At 39.3% G+C, this 21123-nt stretch overlaps 1 protein-coding gene across 1 annotated transcript in view; it reads left to right on the top strand.

Annotated features, from left to right (window-relative positions):
• The first annotated feature begins 19548 nt into the window (after positions 1–19548).
• Positions 19549–21123, top strand: part of igsf9bb (immunoglobulin superfamily, member 9Bb) — a 105109-nt gene continuing 103534 nt past the window's right edge. Inside the window, exon 1 of the mRNA XM_072375286.1 lies at positions 19549–19764. Within this exon, the coding sequence (XP_072231387.1) occupies positions 19701–19764 (64 nt within the window). The 5' untranslated portion in view covers positions 19549–19700. The remainder of the gene's footprint in view (positions 19765–21123) is intronic.

Raw genomic sequence — 21123 nt, 5'->3', positions numbered from 1 at the left:
TTCACGTCTCACACCTCATTTAGACCTCATTTGAGTTGTTTCATCTGAGCCTGCCCCTGCACTAGACTGGTCAGTACCCATTCTAATAGTGCCCAAGCTAGCAGAAAATCTCCAGCCTGTGTAGCATGTGTCAACCCCATCTGTTGAAACAGAGCTGGTGGTCATCATTGGACTGTCAGCTGGATTTGAGCCCTGAGTCCACATTGTCCATTCCCAGAGCGCCTGCTCTGCTGGTTTTCAGCCTGGCCCCTTGGAGCCTGTCCTCTTCTGGTGACACTGCTGATCTTATCAGTCTGTTCAGCCTTGGCACAGACACCGTACAAAGTACTGTCTCTGAAATGTTTTGCCTCACTGCAGACAGCATGGATATGTGTATACTTAACTTACCCATTATTAGAACATTTTTGATTGGACTATATAACAATGGCAAATTCCATAAAACTGTGCTGCTCCAATTTTTTTTTTGTATTCTTTCAGCTCCAACCTGAGACGGTGTTAACTGATTTTGGGAGCGAATCAAGAACAAACACAAGACACACACCAGTAAGTAGACCTAGCCTAACCATCCATCCATCCATTTTCTATACCGACAGTCCGTTAATCGGGTAGCGGGTGGGCTGGAGCCTATCCCAGCAGTCATCGGGCGAAAGGTGAGGTCTAGCCTAACCAGTTACTCTATAAAAGACAAATAAGTACAAAGCTGAAGTGATTCAATTCTCCTCTGTTTTTGATAAACAGCTCCCTTACCTGAAAACCTTTATATGATGTATATTAATAGAAAGACTTTGAAAGAATTTGTAGATGTAGATGTAGTCTTTAACATAACAACATTAAAATAAAGCAGGAAACTATAGCAACACAGCCTGTTAGCAGAAATAAACTTAAACTATTATGTGCAATAAGACAGCAAGAGCATGTTAAAAGAAATATGCACATTAGAAGATGTATATTTGCCTATATTCTTTACAGAGTCTTGATTTACCCAAGACTTTAATGTTCCATAACTTTATCTTTGACAGATGGAAAAACCTGGTCATAAGCTTTTCCAGTGTGTAATTGGCCTTTAGTGAACTTAAATTAACCTTGTTTGATGTTCTTAAATGCTGGCTGGCTGTGTTCCCTCTCACTCAGAATCCCAGTCGGAATCTGAACCTGGTGTTTCAGCAGTGAGTCATCCGGTGAAAAATCCTACTCCCCCTCACTCACACAGTCAGTGAAAGGTAAAAAAGATATATGCATGTAGGAGCAGATGAGGTGGACAGAAATGAGGCTGACCAATTCACATTCTCTCCCTGTTCTCCACACACACAGTGAGCTTATGAATGAGGCATGCAAGCGGCTGAAAGAACAGCCGATATCTTGATGACAATACTCCAAGGGCAACCATGACAGGCTTGCATCAGTTGTTGGTGGGTGGCTGCTGAACAGATGATGTCACATTGAACAATGCCTGCTCAAGCCATATGGTATATGGCGTTGGCTGGACCAGAAAGGTCATTAACGTTAGTCATGATTATTCATAGTTATAGCCCACACATGGAAATATCAGCCACTGAGTCATGACAGGTTTCACGCTGGCTGTGAGTCAGCATGGAGGTTGGACATATACATGTGTCCTGGACAGTCAGTGAGGTGATGTACTGCACTGTGATCTTTTTTTTTAGTTTTTTATTTTTTTACATAAGAGCCACATAAAAACAAAATAAACAGGAGAGCAACTTTTACCACAAAATATGCAAAGTCATCCAACCATTAGGCACATCTTCTTAGTAATGATTACATAATAATATGTACCACAGCTGCTACAATCCTGACCAAGGAACAAGCTAATCTTAATACTGGGATGAGTGGAGGCAGAAAGAAGGACGTCACCATTTGTACAAGTGGTCTTTAATGCAAAAGTCTTCATTAGACACCACCTTAGAAGTGGCCAGCGTTTTCTCTGAGATCAGCTTTGAGACTGGTGTGTCTGCAATGTGACCATTTAATTTTCCAGAGCAGCACAAATAGAAGGATGGAGCAGCGTTATACATGAAGTGACACAGATACAGTCATGTGAAGAGGTTTTATCAATGAAATTGAGATTCTCTTTTTGGTAGTTCACAACCAAGCATTAACCGAACTTTTGAATAAAATAAGTTATAGCTCAAACACTTAACCCCTAACAGTGCAATTTAAATCATTAGACAGCTACATATTCAATAATTTCGCATAGTATTTTGGGTATGTTTCACAGAGCCAGAATCATCAGCTATTTTGTTTATTCTTTTTAAAATAAAATATAAAAGCTGACTTAACAAGTTGTGATTCCTGTACTTTGGTTTCTGTCTTCCATCTATGTATACATGTGTTCAATCAGACAAACAAGATTTAGTTTCTGAACTTACAGACATACAGTAACTTATCTTATTTTATCATTTTCAACTCAATGTACATGTTTAGTAATGTTCCAAATATTCTATGTTGTCTAAAAATAAAATTGATTATATTCAGACATTTCAAAATAACCCCAATACCACAATAGATAATACTATAAAACAATGATATTTTTTGCTTAATATGGATCTCATACTAGTCCATGTTTTGACAAGAATTAAAAAACAGCTGAATAAAAAGGATAATAGCGATATGCATAAAGTTTTAGTGGTTTCGAAATCATGACTTTTTAAACTGGGATACGTGTTGAAACTGGAAACCATTTTCCATACTGAAAATGTCAGTGTTTTTATGAATAAGGTAGAGGTCTAAGCAGCATATTAAATGATAAACTAAAAATTACTTTGTGTATATTAGTAGTATGTCACAAATGTGAAGAAGTAGGGATAAAGCTGCATTACTTGGAAAATCAGTTAGTCTTAATCACTAGTTTCATACTACGTATCCGTTGTACGTGGTTGGAAAGTAAAGGATGATGAGGCAGCTTAAATCAGCACCCAACTGTGACGCACTGACACAGCTACAATCCGCTTTAAAACAACAGAGGTCCCGCTGAGAAATTTTCCCTACAGATGAAAAGTAAATTCTGATCTCCAAGGATACGGCCTGGATATACACCGGCCAGATTAAAAAAAAAACAGAAAACACCCAAAAAACATCAACTAGTTCTTGGAAAGCCTCACAGCGGGAGGGTTCCTGGTTCGAGTCCCAGATGGTGCCTTTCTGTGTGGAATTTGCACGTTGTCCCCGTGAATGCGTGGGTTCTCTCTGGCTTGCTCCCACTGCCCGAAAACATGAGTGTCATTTTAATTGGTGACTCTAAATTGTCTCTGCCATTGAGTGTGGATCTTTGTTTGTCTTTGTGTGGCCCTGTGATGGACTGGCAACCTGTCCAGGGTGGACCCTGCCTCTCTCCCAATGACAGCTGGGATAGGCAGGTATAAGAAACAGATGGATGGATAGTTCTTGGAAAGATTATCTGTAAGCAGAGGTTGCCATCTTGCTTTGGTGTAAGCAGGACCCTGTGAGGAAGGTGCTTTGCTCTTAGAGCATATTCAGCTGATATGTTAACAGCTTTTGTTTCATGCATCTATGAGCAAAAAGCTTTATTTACTCATAAAGCCCATTAATGTATTAGAGTGAATGACTAATCCCCTTATCCTGATAGTCTACATTTAATTATAGTGCTTATTAAGTAGTCACCCTCCACCCACCCATGTGTTATTTCACACACAGAATCAAAGTATATTTTATTTGATTCTCCACATAATCCACTTCAGTTTCTGCTCAGTGCCCAGTCACAAAGCCTGAGCACATTTTCAGGCCACAGATAACATTTAACAATTTCTCTTTTTCTTTGTACATCATTTCTGTCACCAGTCCTATTCCCCTTCTGCCTAAGCTCTCCTTTTCTTCCTCTCTGCACACTCTGCATTAGGGTGACTGTGCAGTTTTTTCAGTTCTCTCGTTGACATGCAAAGTTGGTTGTACAGATGAAGGAGCGGCACAAATGAATGCAGCACAGCTCAGAGCGCACAAGAAAATGACAAAGCGCTGCCACCAAGAGTGCAGCACAACACATCTGTTCTCTTTGAGTGCGTCTGATAGAGCAATCAACACCCAATTAAAAGTTTATCTGGTAAAAATATGTGGTTATATTTATCACACCAGTGTCAAAGTTTCTAAAGGGGTTTCCAGAACTAGGCAATTTTGTCACTATCCCATCTATTTTAAATCTATCTTTTTTTTCATATCAAAATGGCCAAAATGCATTATTAGCTGACTTCAGTTGAACAACAACTCATCCTCAGCTCTATGGTCTACATCTCATGGCAGATAGTAAAATAATTACATTGCAGTAGTTGTTTGCTCCTACATGATCACATATACTTTCCACATCCTGCTAATGCTCATTTGGCCATGAATGCTCATAAGGAGGAAGAAGGGGATCGCAGAAGGTGTTAAACCATGGATCTTTATGCAAGAGGTTGCTAGCTCACACAGTGTTATCACAACAATTGTTGCGCTTTTCGACTTTACCCCCACCATTCTTCACTCCTTAACAAAGCTTTCAGCCACAAATGGAAAGGACTTGAACTTTCATGCTTCGAGTTCATGCTACTGATCCCCATTCTGGTCATTCTGGTCATGCCCCAGCCTAGAGAAGTGCTGTTATGCCGCAATTTTCAACCATGGATTGTGATACTGCTACGTTTTCAACCTGTGGATTAACAAATCTAGTGCACGTGCTCTGGTGAGACTGGGCAGAATACAGGTCGATACAGCTGGTTAGATACAGTTTCAGTTTCAGGAAAACATCAAGGCCAAAATGCGCTCTTTGACAGTTTTTATGTGACAACATTAATAACATCAGCAACATAACAGCACCAGCAGAGAACATTTGGATTTAGTCTCTTGGTGCCCATTTTAGATAAATGAGGGACTTCTGTCAAGGTTTATATAACAACCCCTACTCACTGACAAATTATGCTATACCCTGTGCACTGAAATGTGATGCAAAGGGGTCCTTACATAGTGGCTATATTTGTCAAGTTTAGCTGAACAGGTTGTGCGAGCATTATAGGAACTTTTAGGTTGGGCTTGTAAACTTTGTACTTTTCAAAAAAGACATGAAGAATTAAGTAAGATACAAATTGATTCAGAATGCAATACGTTGTAAATCATTCAAACCCTAAATTCAATTAAAATGTAACAAAGACTACATATAAACCTCTGAAACAGAAATTTTAATGTTATTAGAAATATGGATTTTCATGTTAAATCTGATGCTAGCCTGAGAGGGACATTACTTTGATGGATCCATCTTGAAGAAGCACCCTGACCTTAAGAAGCTCCTTGTGTGTGTGTTGGATAACATTAATGTTGTTGGATAACAATAATTCTTTGTGCACTTTTGTTATAAAGTTGGACAATATTCAACATTGAATGTAGTGACTGTTCTACCTCATTACATTGTCTGTTATAAGGTGAAACCAAGTTTGTGGGGCCAGATGTTTATAGCTTGTTGTTAGCATCTCCTTCACAACATAACTAGCAACGTGTTAATTTCACTGTGATGCAGAGCTATATGAAGCCTCCAGGTGCCTCTTCAAATCTGAAATTCCCTTCTTCACAGGTGACTGACACTTATCATGACCAAGGCACAATATGCATTTCACTGGGATTGCTTTTGGACTTTTCACCCAAAAATTCTGAATGATGAGAGGACTTCCATGACATGAACGCTGTCCTCTCTGCCACCTCTTTAGCTGGAAGAGCTGCACATGTGCAGCGAGGTGTGCAGGACTGGCTGCCTCCTGTGCAGAATAAACACAGACTGAGAGAGTGATTTTATTTTTCTCTTTCTTTCTTTAGTATTTGTTTTGTAGCAACAAAGGGCACAGACTGATAAAGTAAAATGTCAACAATAATGGAATACTATTGACATACAAATGGAGAATTTGTGTGTGTCGCAGTGCAAGATCCTGCAGACAAAACGAGCATGTGTGCATTTGTGTTTAATTGTGTTTTGCAAAGCAAACATTAGTTGGTAGTTTTAGTAAAAAATGAAAAAGGTATGAGCAGGTTTTATCAGTGCAGTGTTTCAGTAGCCTATAAAGTTCAGTTGTGGTTTAGTTGTATTTCTATCCATCATTTTATCAACAGTTGAAACAGGATTCTTTTAAAAGCCAGATAGATAGATAGATAGATAGATAGATAGATAGGTAGATAGATAGATAGATAGATAGATAGATAGATAGATAGATAGATAGTTAGTTAGTTAAAAAAAACCAGTTTGCATAAGTCTGTAAAGTGTCTTTTATTTTATTCAGTAAAAAAAGAAAAGTTACCCGATATGTTTTCATTAGCACAAACACAGAATCCAGAATAATTGTGGGTGATTTGGCATAAAAACTAAATTTCAGATGTGGGTTTTTCAGATGTTTCTTCTTTAAAACAATATATTACAAATGAGAAAGTAATTGTGACAAGCTTTTACTTCTAATTTGAGAATAAAATTAAAAAAAAGTGACGTGATTGTTTTCCCCTCTCTGGGATGAATAAAGGAAGCAGAATTTCACTTTGGGTTTAGAGTGAAACAACAAAACACAAACACACACACCGTCATTGTAAATAACACTGAAAACTTCAGCATCCCAATTTCCAGGGACTTGATTTCGTCATTTATAAACATGGTCATGATAAGACTTCACAGTGTGGCAGATAAAAGGCGCTTCTTGAATATAAAAAGTATTTTGTATCCCTCAGGAAAGATAGTTAAACCTCTGCATTGCATGGTGAATATAAATTTTTTGCGCATTTACTGTAGATTTACACTAATTAGGGAAACATGCAAAGTGCTTCCCTTTTATTGACCAGCAGGTACTGCAGTTTATGCAGCCTTATTGCAGAGACAGAGGTATTTCTTGACCAGATTACTGAGCCTTGGGAAGTTTGCTTTATGTGCTTCCAACCCTGAAGTGGGACAGTGTCTGGATTTGCCTCAGGAGACATCAGGCAGGTTAACTTGTACAGAATACCAGCTCTCACTGATGTATAGTCCATACCAGACATCAGATAGGCTGTCAGCTCAGTCTCTTATTTTCACTGAAACAGGTGGCAGGGAGATGAAATTCATCTTAGGGTAAGTCACTGAAGTCTTTTGATTTTGGGCTCAGGCTGAGGGTTGAAGGTCTTGTTTACATATTAGCACAGCAGACCAGGTTGGTGTCATGTCCTTTTTGTCAGCAGCCAGAGACATCAGCTCAGTGATGGCTCTGTCATTGAGCATTCACCATATTTGGGTCAATGTAGGTGGTTCCGGAACCTGGGCTCCATTAGTGAGGTCCAAAAGTTCATCCTTAATAGGGATGCTCCTCTTTCTTGTTTAAATTAGCTCTGTGTCTTCCTCTTCTGGATGTAGGAGACTAGATTTGAACAAACTGAGCACAGATTTCATTTTTGGCAATTCCAACACTTATTTGACAGCTTTTTTGACAGACTCAACAACAACCTCCTGATGAGTCACTTGAACAAATATCCTTGTCCAAAAATATATACACAGGAGGGCAGTTGAGTTATTAAATGAAGAATTTTGTGCGATGCTCTGGACGTGGAATTTTTCTCTTACCTCTAATTTTCTCTGTGAGAGACCAGACATCCAGCTGAAATAGTGACATCAATTTGCGCTCGCATGATTTGATTTAAAAAAAAAAACTCAACTGGATACAGTAAAACTGATGTACAACTGCAAATAAACACTAGAGTTTTAACTTAAGTTTCCATTGGGTGACGTTTTCCAGGATATTCTTCACCAAGACTGAAATGCATTTTAGCAGTCGATGAATAATACAGATGTTAAATACCCTCATACAGTCTTATTTGAAGGAGATACGGCAGATGGTTCCTCTCTTGTGCGTAAGCTTTCAGAGGGAGTACTTAAAAGAGGCTGGCTGTAAAACACAATCTCCATAATAAATACATGAGCTTTATGAAAAAAAATGAAAAAGACTATCCAAAATGCACAAAAATGAGAACCGCTTATAGTAAGAGACTTAAGCACACAGTACAGAACTCCATGCTTCATGACTGGAGGATTACATCTGAAAGCAGCATGACAGATGAGATCTTTACTTTTCTAATCTGTTTTGAGTTCAAGACAGGAATTAATTTTGAATGAGATATTCCTCATCTCCCACGGAGACCAGGCTGAAAAACGGCATAACATCAAAGATTACCTGTCAGGTCATTCGTGCAAATCCAGCTGAAGCTCGGTTTAAAAGCGATCATCAGTACAAAACAGCTCACAGGTGAAATTGAAGTTGTTCAGCAGTCTAACTAAACTACTATGCTGTTTAACAATAACTTTATGTTTCAGGGGACAAAACATTACAACCCCGATTTAAAAAAAAAGTTGGCACGCTATGTAAAATGTAATCAAATACCGACTGCGAACATTTTAAAATCTCACAAGCTTTCCATTCACAATAGAACACATAAAAAAACACATCAAGTGTTGAAAGTGAGGCATTTTACAATTTGATTCAAAATATTACATCATGCTGAATTCGATGGTGCCAACACGTCTCAAGTTTTGATGGAGGCAACAAAAGGTTGGAAAAGTAAGTTATACCAACAGGAAACAGTTGGAGGAACATGTTGACAGTTATTTGGCTAACTGGCAACAGGTCAGTGAGAAGTTTGGGTATAAAAAGAGCACCTTGGAGAGGCAGAGTCACTCAGAAGTAAACATGGGCAGAGTGCACTATTTGCAGCTTTAAATGATGGAGCAATTTTTGAAGGTGGAGACATCTCTGTGCACAAGGGAAATGGATGAAAATCAATACTGGGTACCCAGTGATCTTTGTGCCCTCAGGCTGCATATACTGTATAAAAAACAGGCATGATTGATGTTCACTGCACTGGCTCAGGAACACTTCCAGAAATCATTGTCTGTGAACACAGTTCACCGTGCCGTCCACAAATACAGGTTAAAGCTCTATCATGCAAAGAAGAAGCCAAATGTGAACCTGATCCAGAAACACTGCTGTCTTCTCTGGATCTCTGTGGTGAGATGGATCAAAATCTCAATTTCTTTTTGGAAATCATGGATGCTGCATCCTTCAGACGAAAGAGAGAGACCATCCAGGCTGTTACAGATTCAGTACTCAGTTAAAAATCCTGCAATTCTGATGGTATCTGGGCACAATAGTGACTGTTGAGCAGCTAGAATCCTGTCTCGGACAAGAATGAGACAATTTTCCTCTCCCAAAGGTCTGGTGTCCTCAGTTCCCAGATGTTTACAAGGTGTTGTTAAAAGAAGAGGGGATGATAGACAGTGGCAAACATGGCCCTGACCTAACCTTTTAGAGATATGCTGTTGCCATCAAATTCAAGATGAGCTGATAATATAAATGAAATAGTGAAATGTCTCACTTTAAGTATTTGATATGTTTTCTATCTTCAGTTCACTATTGTGAATAAAATGTTAGTTTATGAAGAAGAAGACAAAAGGTGGAACTTATGCACATGTATTAGATAACAAGGATTACCATCAGGAGTCATGATAACATGTTAATATTGTGAACTTGGTGTCTTTGAAGCCAAATTGTAATGCTTTCATAATCCTAACCAGGCAGCTTGTGTGCCTAAACCTGACCTTTTTGTTCTGTTTAGGTACAAATGTGTGCTTCAAAACTAGGGTTTTAACTTTCTTCTCCCATTAACAATCTCATAGCCTCTAAATTTTATCGGCCAAACTGGACTAAATGACCTGAATGTATGTACTGTGAGATTCAAAAGCCTGAGATCACTGCTGAACATGTTTATTTTGCATTCATTTTTAGACACACAAGCTACCTGGTTAGGATTATGAAAGCAAACTTATTAATTGCAAATAATATCAGCATTGTCGTTTGAGTAAAAAGTTATATCAATATATCATAATGTACACGTATCTCCATTAATGAAATTATAATTGTTTGTTAAACTGTTTATTGTTGTGTTTGTGGTTTTTGGTTCACTGCCCGTGGCGGTGGTCTGAGGGGGACACTATGTGACCTGGGCTCATCAACTCTCATGGGTTCAGGGAAAAGGTTGGGTGCAAAGAAGACAGACTGCCCTTTTGTGGGAGACAGAGAGAAGGGGCCAACAGGCAACCCTAACTGATCTCCTCCACCTCATGGCAGACATAGAGGAAAGAGGCATAAATGAATTACCTTGATTTTAGAAAATGACTAAGTGTGACTTCAATGATGATTAAAATTTAAAGAATGTTCACACTAACTATGAAGCCAAACCAGTATTATAACTGACGGTATCCAAGTACTGCAATGGTAAGGCTAGAAGTTGAAATGTATATGTGCCCTGCTGAGATATTATCTGAAGAAGTGATGTCGGTCTCTTGTGCAGGTTGGGGCTTTGAGAGGGAAAGTCATTAGGTTATTCAGTGTAGATTATGTACCGTTTGCCAAGCTGAAGTTCACCAGCAACTTCATTTCCAAAGTTGTGACCTAGTCCCCCTGAGACTTGTAGCTTTTATTCACATGTTCAAAACCTTTTAATCAATATCAAGTCATTGAAAGAGGAATCTGTTTTGCCACCAACCTTTTTGTGAGTGAGGAATCTTGTAGGCAGGTCTTAGATTATGCATAGGCAGGACAGGAAAAGACAAATGATAAAATATTTAAAATAGGACCGTCCCAAATATCACTTTTTGGTGACGGCTTTAACTCGCACTGAGGAGCTGAGGCTTTATCTTACAGCACTGGGAGAAGAAGTGGGCTTATTTGCTGCTGCTTTTAACTGGAGAAATTCCCTGTTTTTGTCATAAAGGATTTCAATAGTTTGTCCAAAGACTTCTGATATTTGTGGCTAGGTGCTTTTTTTAGAAACCGCAAAAGTCAAGTAGTGGGCCTGAAAAGTTCCTAAAATGACAGCAATGTCAGCTGAACAAAATAAGAAGCTTCATATTCAAACCTTTTAAATAGGAGACAAAGGCACTCATCCAAAAATTTTACTTATACAAAACCAATTCCAAAAGTGTTGGGATGCTATGTCAAATTTGAATAAAACAGAAAGCAGTGATATGTTTTATTCAGTACAGAACAGAGAACATAGAAAACATCAAATGGACACAGTCATGTTTACCACTGAGTAGCATCTGCACTGTCCAGAACTTTCACCAGCTGAAAACATTTCGTGCATCATGGAACACAAAATGGAAAGAGGAAACGGGACTGTCGAGTATCAGACAGGAGGTAATGCTACACGGTGGCAACCTTTTTGAGACATGTTGCTGCCATCAAATCAAAGATGAGCTAAAACTTCTTGTAAATCAGCAAAATGTCTCCTTTTCAACATTTCACATATTATCTATGTTCCATTGTGAAAGAAATATTGCTTTATGAGCTTTATAAATCTATATATATATATCATATACTCAGCATACCAACTTTTTTGGAACAAGGTTGTATATAAGGACTATGATAAAAATCCCCTCTGTACAGATAATTGTGCTTTAAATTGTCAAGTCATCATCCAGCTTCTCTATCTCCCAGTCTGTTTGACCTTTCTTTGCTCCCTTCTCTTTCCTAACTGTCTCTCCACAATTCTCCTCCATCCCACAGGTCTGTACTCTCTTCGTGCCTCAGGAGAACACAAAAACATCCGCCAGTGACACATACACAACCAAGGCTCTTTACCTAGCCGGCTACTCTCTCTGTTGCTACTTCACGGCCTCGGTAGACTTACGTTAACCTTAGAAGTGAACTGGTATGAAGCCCCCAGAGGAATTTCTGCATTCAGGTTTAGGGTTAAGCAAGCCCTGATGGAGCAGGTCTTACCTAAATAGAATGAGGTCATACTCTGCTTTTAGGAGAGCTACAGCTATTGCAAAGAAGTTGCATGAGACCTGATTCACATCTACTCTTGTGGGCCACTCAACCTCACAAGATCTCTTAAAAGCACAATTCACAACTTTTAAAGCAGCGGTGAACCACTCTTACCTCATCTCTCTTGGCAAATAAAAAGTACTTGATAAACTTTGTAGTCTTCTGCACTTGTAGAATCACAGCTTTGTAAATAAAAGATGAAGTTATGGGAACATAAGAAATGTACAAATGGAGAGTTTTCAGATCCTTTCAAGTGTGCGACATTTTGTCATGTTTCAATACACAATTCTCCACGATAGCAAAGTAAAAATGGTTCAAATGAGTTGAAAAAAAAACACTCAAAAAACTACAAAACTGGTTTATATTCTGTCTTTGAATATATTTTGTTGAAATTTAAACCTTTCACTCAAGCCTGAGATCCCAAGTAGTGCAAAAAATCGTGTGACGAATAATGTTTGACTGAGTTCTAGTAAGGCCAGAATTCATTCTTGTTTCTTAAATGTTTGACCCTTTAATATGTGAAACAGTCTAACTGAAAGCCCAAAATTCTGGTTCAACTCAACTCATTAAATTCGACTGATTTAATATTATTATCAGGTTAAGACATATATATGATGTACCATAGATAGACTACTGGATATTACACATTGTATACCAGAAAAATGAGAGCATGGGCATTTTATTCTACGCCTTATACGCACACACAAAACAAAAGGAAAACATGCAATCATTAAAGAAAGTACCACTATACCAGTCCTACAGAATATTGATGTGTGACAGCAGAAGAAAACTAAACATCAATGAGAAACTGCAACCAGAGGGAGAAATGCAGTGAAACAAACTAAAAAATCTAAACAGAAAAACAAAAAAGGCCAGAGCCACCAAAGTGATGAAACGGGGCAGCCAAATACAGGGTGTTACTGCATTTAATATTTGCAATTACCTTGATTAATGTTGGCAGCTGGAGCGACCTTCTGTCCTCACTAAACAACAGATGTAACAAGCTTCTACAGAACTTTACACCTTGCCAAACGTGTACAATAAATACAATATATAGTGTTAGTAAAAAAAACCAGTATAGTACATATTACATATATTACATATAGGAGAAATTATACTGAGAACAGTATTGTAAACAGCAATGCCTACTTCTATCAAGGCTTTGTGTGAAGCAACAACAACCAGTTGAACCACTGACCAGAGAGAAAAAGAAGCAATCGGAGCACTGATTGGTACAGTTTGTCAGTGGGTCTGGTCTGTGGTTTTATTATGTTTTTTGCTCTGTTGCTCTGTGGATGATATTTTTTGTTTTATGTCCTGTATTCTTGTCGTCAGTCTGTTCCTCGGTTTGTTTCCGTCTGGCTTTCTACTCTCTATACTCATTCGTATATTAAAACTAGTGCAGGTACTTGCTTTAGATTAGTGTTCATCTATTAAATTTAATTGTTTTGTGTTATACTTGTGTTTTATTTATCTTTTCTACAAAATAAAAAAAAGCAGAACCTCTGCTCAACATCCTCAAAGTGTGGTGACTCCATCATTTTTGCCAGGGGTTTTACGAAGGTAAACACATTAGAAACACAGAAGTAGGAGTAATTAATGCTGAATGGCCCTATAAGCGGCCTACAAGGAACATTTCCCTGGCGGCTACACATGTGCAGTCATGTGAAAAAGAACATAATTATCATAAGAAAATAATAATCTAGTCCTTTCCAGGTCCTGAATTAGGTAAATACATCTTCAGATTAACAACAACTTGGTCCATTTAGCTATGTTTTGTTATTTAAATGACTGCATGTGTCAGTTTTTACCAAATGTTATTTACCAAGATGTAGACCTACTTGAGGAAAGCTAGCTGTTCTGTTATGTTTGTCCATGAGCTCAAACTCAAGTTCAACTGTTGACCTCAACTGACCCTTGGCTGTCTGCGACAACACAGGGAAAGTGGTGGCAAAGTAACTGACAGGCTCCAATTCAAAAGTCAGCATGGTCAAAAGAAGCCTTTTGAATGAAGATTAGACGTCTGACGTTGTTATAGAGTACAAATCAAATCATTAAAATCAAGGTTTCCATTGTGCTGGGTTATTACCACTAAGAGGCATATTGATAAACTGTAACAAACCACAAGGGGGGGATTGATCTGAGACAGCTCAGACTGAGTGCTCTCAGGCACACGACAAACCTGTTTCCACGTCAGCTCGTTTCCTTGGCAGGACCCACAGACTTAAGGCAAACCAATATACCACATAAAGTACCCGGCAAATGAAAATGATCAATTCATTTAGTTTTCTCTGACCAGATAATGCAGATGTCAGCCCGATATTTAACAGCATCAGTGAGCTCCTTCGAGCTTCAGTTCACAAAAAAGCTTCTGTTTCACAACATATTTCTTATGATGAAATTAAATGTTTTTCATACTGATTGTCTGTCGAACACATAATGGAAAGTTACCTGGCTGAGTTTCAGTAAACTTGGTGGAGGTATAGAGCATAGGCAAATGACAACTTTGATGAACTGGGCAACAGATTGGACTCTTCAAGTGTCTTTGCAGTTTTTAACAGTGGCCCGGTAATTTTCTCTTTTTGGGGGGAGTGTCCCATGAAGTGGTTCCAGTTTCTGTTTGGAGTCATTAGCTAACTTAGAACCAGTTTTTCTTTCCATTACTTCCCCCAGAGTTCTGGCTCCAGTCCTGAAAAACTAACTCTTTGCTGGGGAAACCAGAGCAAATAACTGATTCCATCAGGGGCTGGAGGAGTGGTTTTCAAAGACCAAGAAGACCAACTAAAATGCTGTGACCACCATGTTTACAAATGCAGAGCCAAAGTAGCATTTAGTCTGCTTAGAAAAACCCAACAAATTGAGCGTCAACATGAAAAAAATACAGACTGTAAGTGTAAGTGTAAGTGTCGATACAGTGAAATTAACATCTCCTTTGCAGGAAAAGTACTGTATTGTACTGTACTGTAAGTATTGTTGCTAAAATAATGTTCAGCAACTGTAACAACTGTTACTATAAAGAAGGGAGCTGTTGTTACCAAAATGGGTTTGATATAGTATACTTAGGGTTAATCAAGACTAATCTGCTTAGCCTAGTTTAGAGTGTACAAATCTTGTTCAAGCTTATTTTGTTCCCTTTAAATTGAGGTCTGAACAGGGTTCTGGGGTACTGCAAGTCCAGGCTAACACTAAGTATGAACTGTCTTTCTTAACGGTATAAGTAGTAGCTGAATTGTATTTTTATCCAGCTAGTAGATAGGCTGTGTGCACAATGGCGTTAGCGAGCCAGTACAATACTTTGTTATTCCTGACTGAAAGCATCACTGAAGAATTTGGCAATCTTTTGCTCTTTGGCTTCCTCCCAGTAGTTCTGGGTAATAACACCACTGTCCTAAAAATAGAGATACGAGAATTTGCTTTCATGCTTTTGGGGACAGAAGACACCTCCAGAAGCCAACCAAGTATGTCAAGAGACACAGTGAGGTTATGTTACAGGATGTAACAAGAAAAAGGCAGCATGTTCACACTGATGCATGTGATGAATAAACATGCTCACAAAAAGACCAAACATGAAAATAAAAAGCTTTAGTTTATCTGTTATATCATTTGTTTTTGCCAATTAACATATTTTTAAGGTTCTGAAGGGATGAATATATGAAATCAATACATGTGCAACATATATATTACAGTGTCGTACATCGGAAGATGGCGGAGAACCTTTTGAACAGAACCTTACATCATTTCACATTAAACTCACAAGATTTTGGTGTGAAATTTGCAAAGATCGACCAAACATGTTTTCATTGAGAAGACCCTATTTCTACGTTAGTCTGAAATAGAACTGAGGTGCTAACTGAGGCTTCTTCTGTGAGGCAGAGGCAATAACAAGGCCATTTGTTATGTTTCAACAAACCCGCTGCTGTTGTGATGTTGTGTATTTCCTGTTAGTTACTGAGGTATCTAAACTCCTGTGCGGTTTCAGGCCAGAAAATATGTACAACAAAGGCTGTTGTACTTGAAAATGAGTCAGAAGCATAGTTTTACTATTACACAGTATTACATATGTTCACACTGTAAAAGTCATACACATACAGACTATTCCATAAATGTAGGAGCAAAATTTCAAAACTAGAACAACATATGAATGAAATACTTTGCCAGGAATTTATGTTGACAGCACTAGTTTTCTTAGAATCCCATCTGCAGCATCATGAAAACAATTATCAACGTTGTCATGATTTCACATGTAATACGAGCCATTTTTAAGAAATAGCCAAAATTTTGTCGGGATAACAAGAGTGATCCAGTCAGCTCAGTTCGGTTTGGCCCATGAGCCTTTTCAGAGATGAGGCATAATTGGAGACACTGTCTCTGGAGCTGCATTTCCATCATGTGAGCACATCTACTACGGCAGACTCAGGGGAGCGTACGATATCTAGGAGACACAACACCCTCCCAACGCGGTCTCTTCACACTCTTACATTAGGGAGACGGTACAGGAGTGAGAAACGATCAACGGAGAGGACTCAGTACTCATCCACAGGCCATCAGACCTCTGTATGTCTCTCACATCCTCCCACTGACATAAACAACTCTCCAGCTGTGTGCTAGCCTCTAACCTCCTACACACACACCATGTGAAGTGTTCTCATCAATTTCCTCACTTTGTGACAAATAGTTAGAAGAACACAAATACACGATGCTCATTGGGGCATATTACAACTAGAGCAATGACATGACTAATGCATGCAGTATAGACGTGGTTAATCCATTTTGACTTTGGACATTTTCATTGCGAGTGCCTGCTACTGGCAACCTTATCTACACCCATGGCTACTCTTGTACCTTTTAGAAAATGCTCTAAGTATCGTGAAACAACAGCATGGCTTTGTAGTCGAAAAAAGTTTGGGTGCTGGACTGACCTTTCACCAACTGAAAACAGCCGGTCTCCTCAGTTCCCAGATGTTTCCAGACTGTTGTTAGAAGAACAGGGAATGCTACACAGTGTCCCAACTTTTTTGACATCAAATTCACGATGAGCTAATAATATTTTTCATGAAATTTTATTATGAATAACAATATGTGAGTGACATTTTGGTTTATGAGATTTATAAATCCTCGTTCTGGTGATATACTCATTTTACACAGATCGCCAGCCTTTTGGGAATTTGGGCTGTAGTTTTTTTCTTTACTATTCTCATGTGTTGTCTTGTCCAACTTAAAGCAAAGGGCTGTTCAGTCAACCATCTAACTGACTGATGAACCACTCATTTGCATTATTTCAGTCTTTCACTCAAGCTACCATTTTCAAGTAGAGATCCAAGTAGCGAGAGAAATCTAATTTTGTGTTTCAAATGACACAGAACTGGTTGAGTTTCATTACAACAGTTAACAGGCCACACCTGGCTCATTAAACGCCAGTGAGGAATAAAAGCCTGATTGGATGTTAGCGTGGTGCTGAAAATCATAGAACATGATGAAAGTTAAAATTTCCATACGGCATTTGCACTTCACACGGGTCTCTTAAAGCACGCTGCTCGGTGTGACAGTTAGCCGTGAGACACGACTGTTCTCCTATTGCCACAGCAGCCAGAACGGCTGTCGAGCATCACAGAAAAGAGACCAACAGCTGCATCTGTTAGACAGTGATGTCTCTGTCGGAGATGCTGACATACTGTGACTTGACACGTCACACTGTCATTGCTGTAGACAAGCTAACAAGAGCTACTGAGGCCTCATGGGGCTTGAGGGGGAAATCAAAAGAAAGAAATCAAAGAAATTAGAGTAGCCCCAGGATAGAGATCATTAGATATTTTTGTACCTGGATATTTGGCTGGAAATGTAAGTGTGTATTATTATCTCTATCACATGATTTGAACAAAGGAAATTGCTCTTACTTGAGTCTACATCAATACATGCTACTGAATTATCGTCAAAGTAAATACTCTCTCAATCTTTTCCCCAAGTTAAAAAAACAAACAAAAATAAATAAATTTTTCCCGAGTGAAAATAAACATAAAAATTAGACGACTGCATCGTAACTCTCCTCTTGCTGTCTGACTTGGTCATCACCAGATTCCTCTACACATGGTGGCTGGAAACAGCAGCATCATGCTATTGATATTCTCATTGGCCTGAATCTCTGCAGCAGAGGTGGAGAGCACAAAGTTAAAGTGACCCATTTAGATGCATTGGCACATACGTGGGAAATACATATGATCAAAATAACCTGAATTATTCTTTACTAGAGAAACTGAAAGTTTGAGGCAGTGCTGCCCGTCGGGGCTTTGGGTTTTAGAGTGTAGCTTAGATGGCTCATGCAACTGTAAGTTGTTATCATCTAGTGCAGCTGGCATGTTGCCATGTGGTTAATGGAGAGAAAAATCAGCAAATGATAAGGAAATAATTTTTCTTTAAATAAACAAGTCTGTTAATTTAAGATTTAAAAAAAGTTAAATGATTTCATATAATAAAAGAAATAAATAGGAAACTACTATATGCTGAGGCACTTTAGTGTTAACATACAGCACACAGAGCTTCTGGTTGCATCACATGCTTCCTTATCCATATCACCGAAGCTTGACATGAAGATGTGTGGATAAAATGTGTGGATGAAAAGCACCAAAGCATATATAATCTATCCTATATAAATGAAATTACCCTCAATAACTTAAAACAACGCATTTGTCATTTTTCTGGAGGAATTACCAAACCTCCTACAGAGTGGGGGTACTGATAGACCTGAAGGTAGAGTTGACTCAGAGGGAGGCTGAGTCAGTTGAATTTTTAACTGTCACGGACGAAGTTAGTCCATCAATAAAGATGAATCATGCTGAATTTGTCAGTAGGCGACAGCAAATTTATGACGTACCAATGTGACCAGCAGGACGTCATATTCTTAACGCAAACGCTTCTATAGTCTGATATTTCAAAAAAGGATTTGACGACATGGATGTTAGTGATGTGATGATGCACAGGCTGGAGGATTCCTCTTGCCTTATTGCGCAGGATGATACTGCAGCTCCGCTACGGCTTCACACTCCAACCCACCTTGAAGCGGCTCCCAGGCGGGGCTGCATTCAAGTCCTCCTATAAAAATGAGGAGATATCGATGCTTTACAGACGCTATAAGAAAGTTGATGGTTTACTCTAAAACCACGTTTCCTTATTTGTTAAGCAGAGTCACCACCTGTTGGCTTTTCCATCCGAGGCTCATATTGTGAAGTTCTTTAGGGATGATTTTGCTTTTCATTCGTACGTTTATACAATAACACCACAGATTTTTTTTAATTTTGTACATTTAAATGCACATTTACAGTGCGTTCTTATTGTAAACTCGTTTTGCTCAAAAGTTACACGAACACCATTTATTTTGTTTATGTAACGAGACAACTATTGTTATTGCAGTTTATATTTATATAACGAGAAGATGTGGTGCTATTTATGAGCAGGAAACGTCAGAACTCGTTTAATTGAAGATGAATGTAGAATTTCCGAGGGACTTTGATGCACCAGCTAAACTGTACGAAGCGACAGCACAGGTAACCAACCAGCGGCAGCAGACTTCCCACGCCCGTCAATGAAACAAGTGCGGAGGCGGGACCGCGCGTATCTAAAGGCTCGCGCTTGGTTTCACGGCGTCGTCTGCTCTCTTCCCATTGGCGTAGGTGATCTGTCTCAGGATGCGAGAGGAGAGCGGAGGAGAGGGGAAGAGAGAGGGGAAAACGCCGATGGAAAAGTGTCCAGGGCTCGGTTAACAGGAAAACAAGGATACCGGCCCGTCTCAGTTTGTCCTGGGCCACTCGGCAATGAGAGATTCACCGAAAGGGGCACTTTGAGATATGATGAGGTTTATTTCTGGTCGGTAATAGTACTATGATTTGGTATGTGGCCACTTTGATAGCAAGTGTATTCAGCACCCGAGGAACGGCCGCTCAAGGTGAGTCGAAGTGCGGTATCTGCATCCACCGGCGTCCTTTGCTTAAGTTTTAACAAAAAAATTCCTTCAAAATGCGTTTTCTCGCTAGCCTCTTTGGTAACTTTGATTGTCTGGTTTGTATGTTGAAAAATGTCTCACTTTACGTCATGAAGTTTATGCGTGTGTTCATCACCTGAGTGGAGCCAGGTGGCAAATGATGAGGGAGACGCACCGGTTCAGACTTAAAATAAGCTGTAAACCAGTTTATTCTCAGCTTAATGCAAAAAATGGAGACAGTTTTCCTTTACCGACTGCTGTGTTGGAGTTAACTATGATTTTAGATGGAGATCTTGCAGTCCGTTTGGCTTGTCATGTTCCTCTCCAGACGTGTTGAGTTTGCTCTGCCGGAGCTCCGGGACGTTTTGCGGGCAGCCTCGACTGCAGCAGCCGGCTTCACACATGCCTCACACCGGCTTGGCATCATTTTGAGAAATTTGAGGGCAAGCGTGATTAGTATGGTGCGCCGGTGTAGATGTCATTAAAATGCTGTGAGTGGATTAACCCCTTCATGCAAAGCTGCAAACTCATGTCATTACCTACTGTGGCCACCAGAGGGAGCACGGCGTCATTGAGGTTGATTAGAACCGCACACAGAGGCACACACCTGTGATGCAAGTTTGAACACGCGCACCATGTCTTGATTTGACAAAGATACTGGCTTGCCCTGATGACTTTTGAAGAGCCTTCAACCTAAAACCCCTCAGCAGACGCTGTTCTCTCTATGGAGGCTGCAAGTAAAGATGGCCTATCCTTAAAATCCTCTCAATCGATTTTTATCTTTACCAGACACATTTCTGCATTATTCAGGAATAGTTCTCCAGGCTTCTTAAAGGACATCCCAAAGCTCTTCTTTGGACGTTGGCTGCCTTTTGTTCCGTTCTCTGTCAAGATGATCCCATACTGCTTCAATCATGTTGAGATCTGGGCTCTGGGGAGGATTCATCCCTCCATAAGACCTGTTGCCACTGATTTTCAGTCCACTTCTTGTGTCATTTGGCATAGCTCAGCCTTTTCTCCCTGTTTCTCCCCAGAGGTGCAACAAAAAAAATATGAACAAATGATGTGTCTTTTGGAAAGACTGCTTGTAACAAAGTTCCTGAAGATACATATTGAAAGGGGTTGTTTGCCATTGTGTCTTTTACACATGGGCACAGCACCAGTTCGTCCTTTAAGTTTGGTGCCTAACAGATTAAACGCAGTCCTCTGAAAATGGTCACGTACAAGGACTGGACTGAAAATGAGAGGAAAAAGCAGCCAATGTCCAAAAGAAAGAGCTTCAGAAAGCCCGAAGAAACTGTTGCTCAAAACCACTTTAGAAAA

This window comes from Leuresthes tenuis, unplaced genomic scaffold (assembly GCF_036924035.1).
Source record: "Leuresthes tenuis unplaced genomic scaffold, fLeuTen1.0.hap1 SCAF_21, whole genome shotgun sequence".
Lineage (NCBI taxonomy): Eukaryota > Metazoa > Chordata > Actinopteri > Atheriniformes > Atherinopsidae > Leuresthes > Leuresthes tenuis.
The sequence above is the reverse complement of the archived record's forward strand: the minus strand, read 5'-3'. Positions and strand labels throughout refer to the sequence as shown.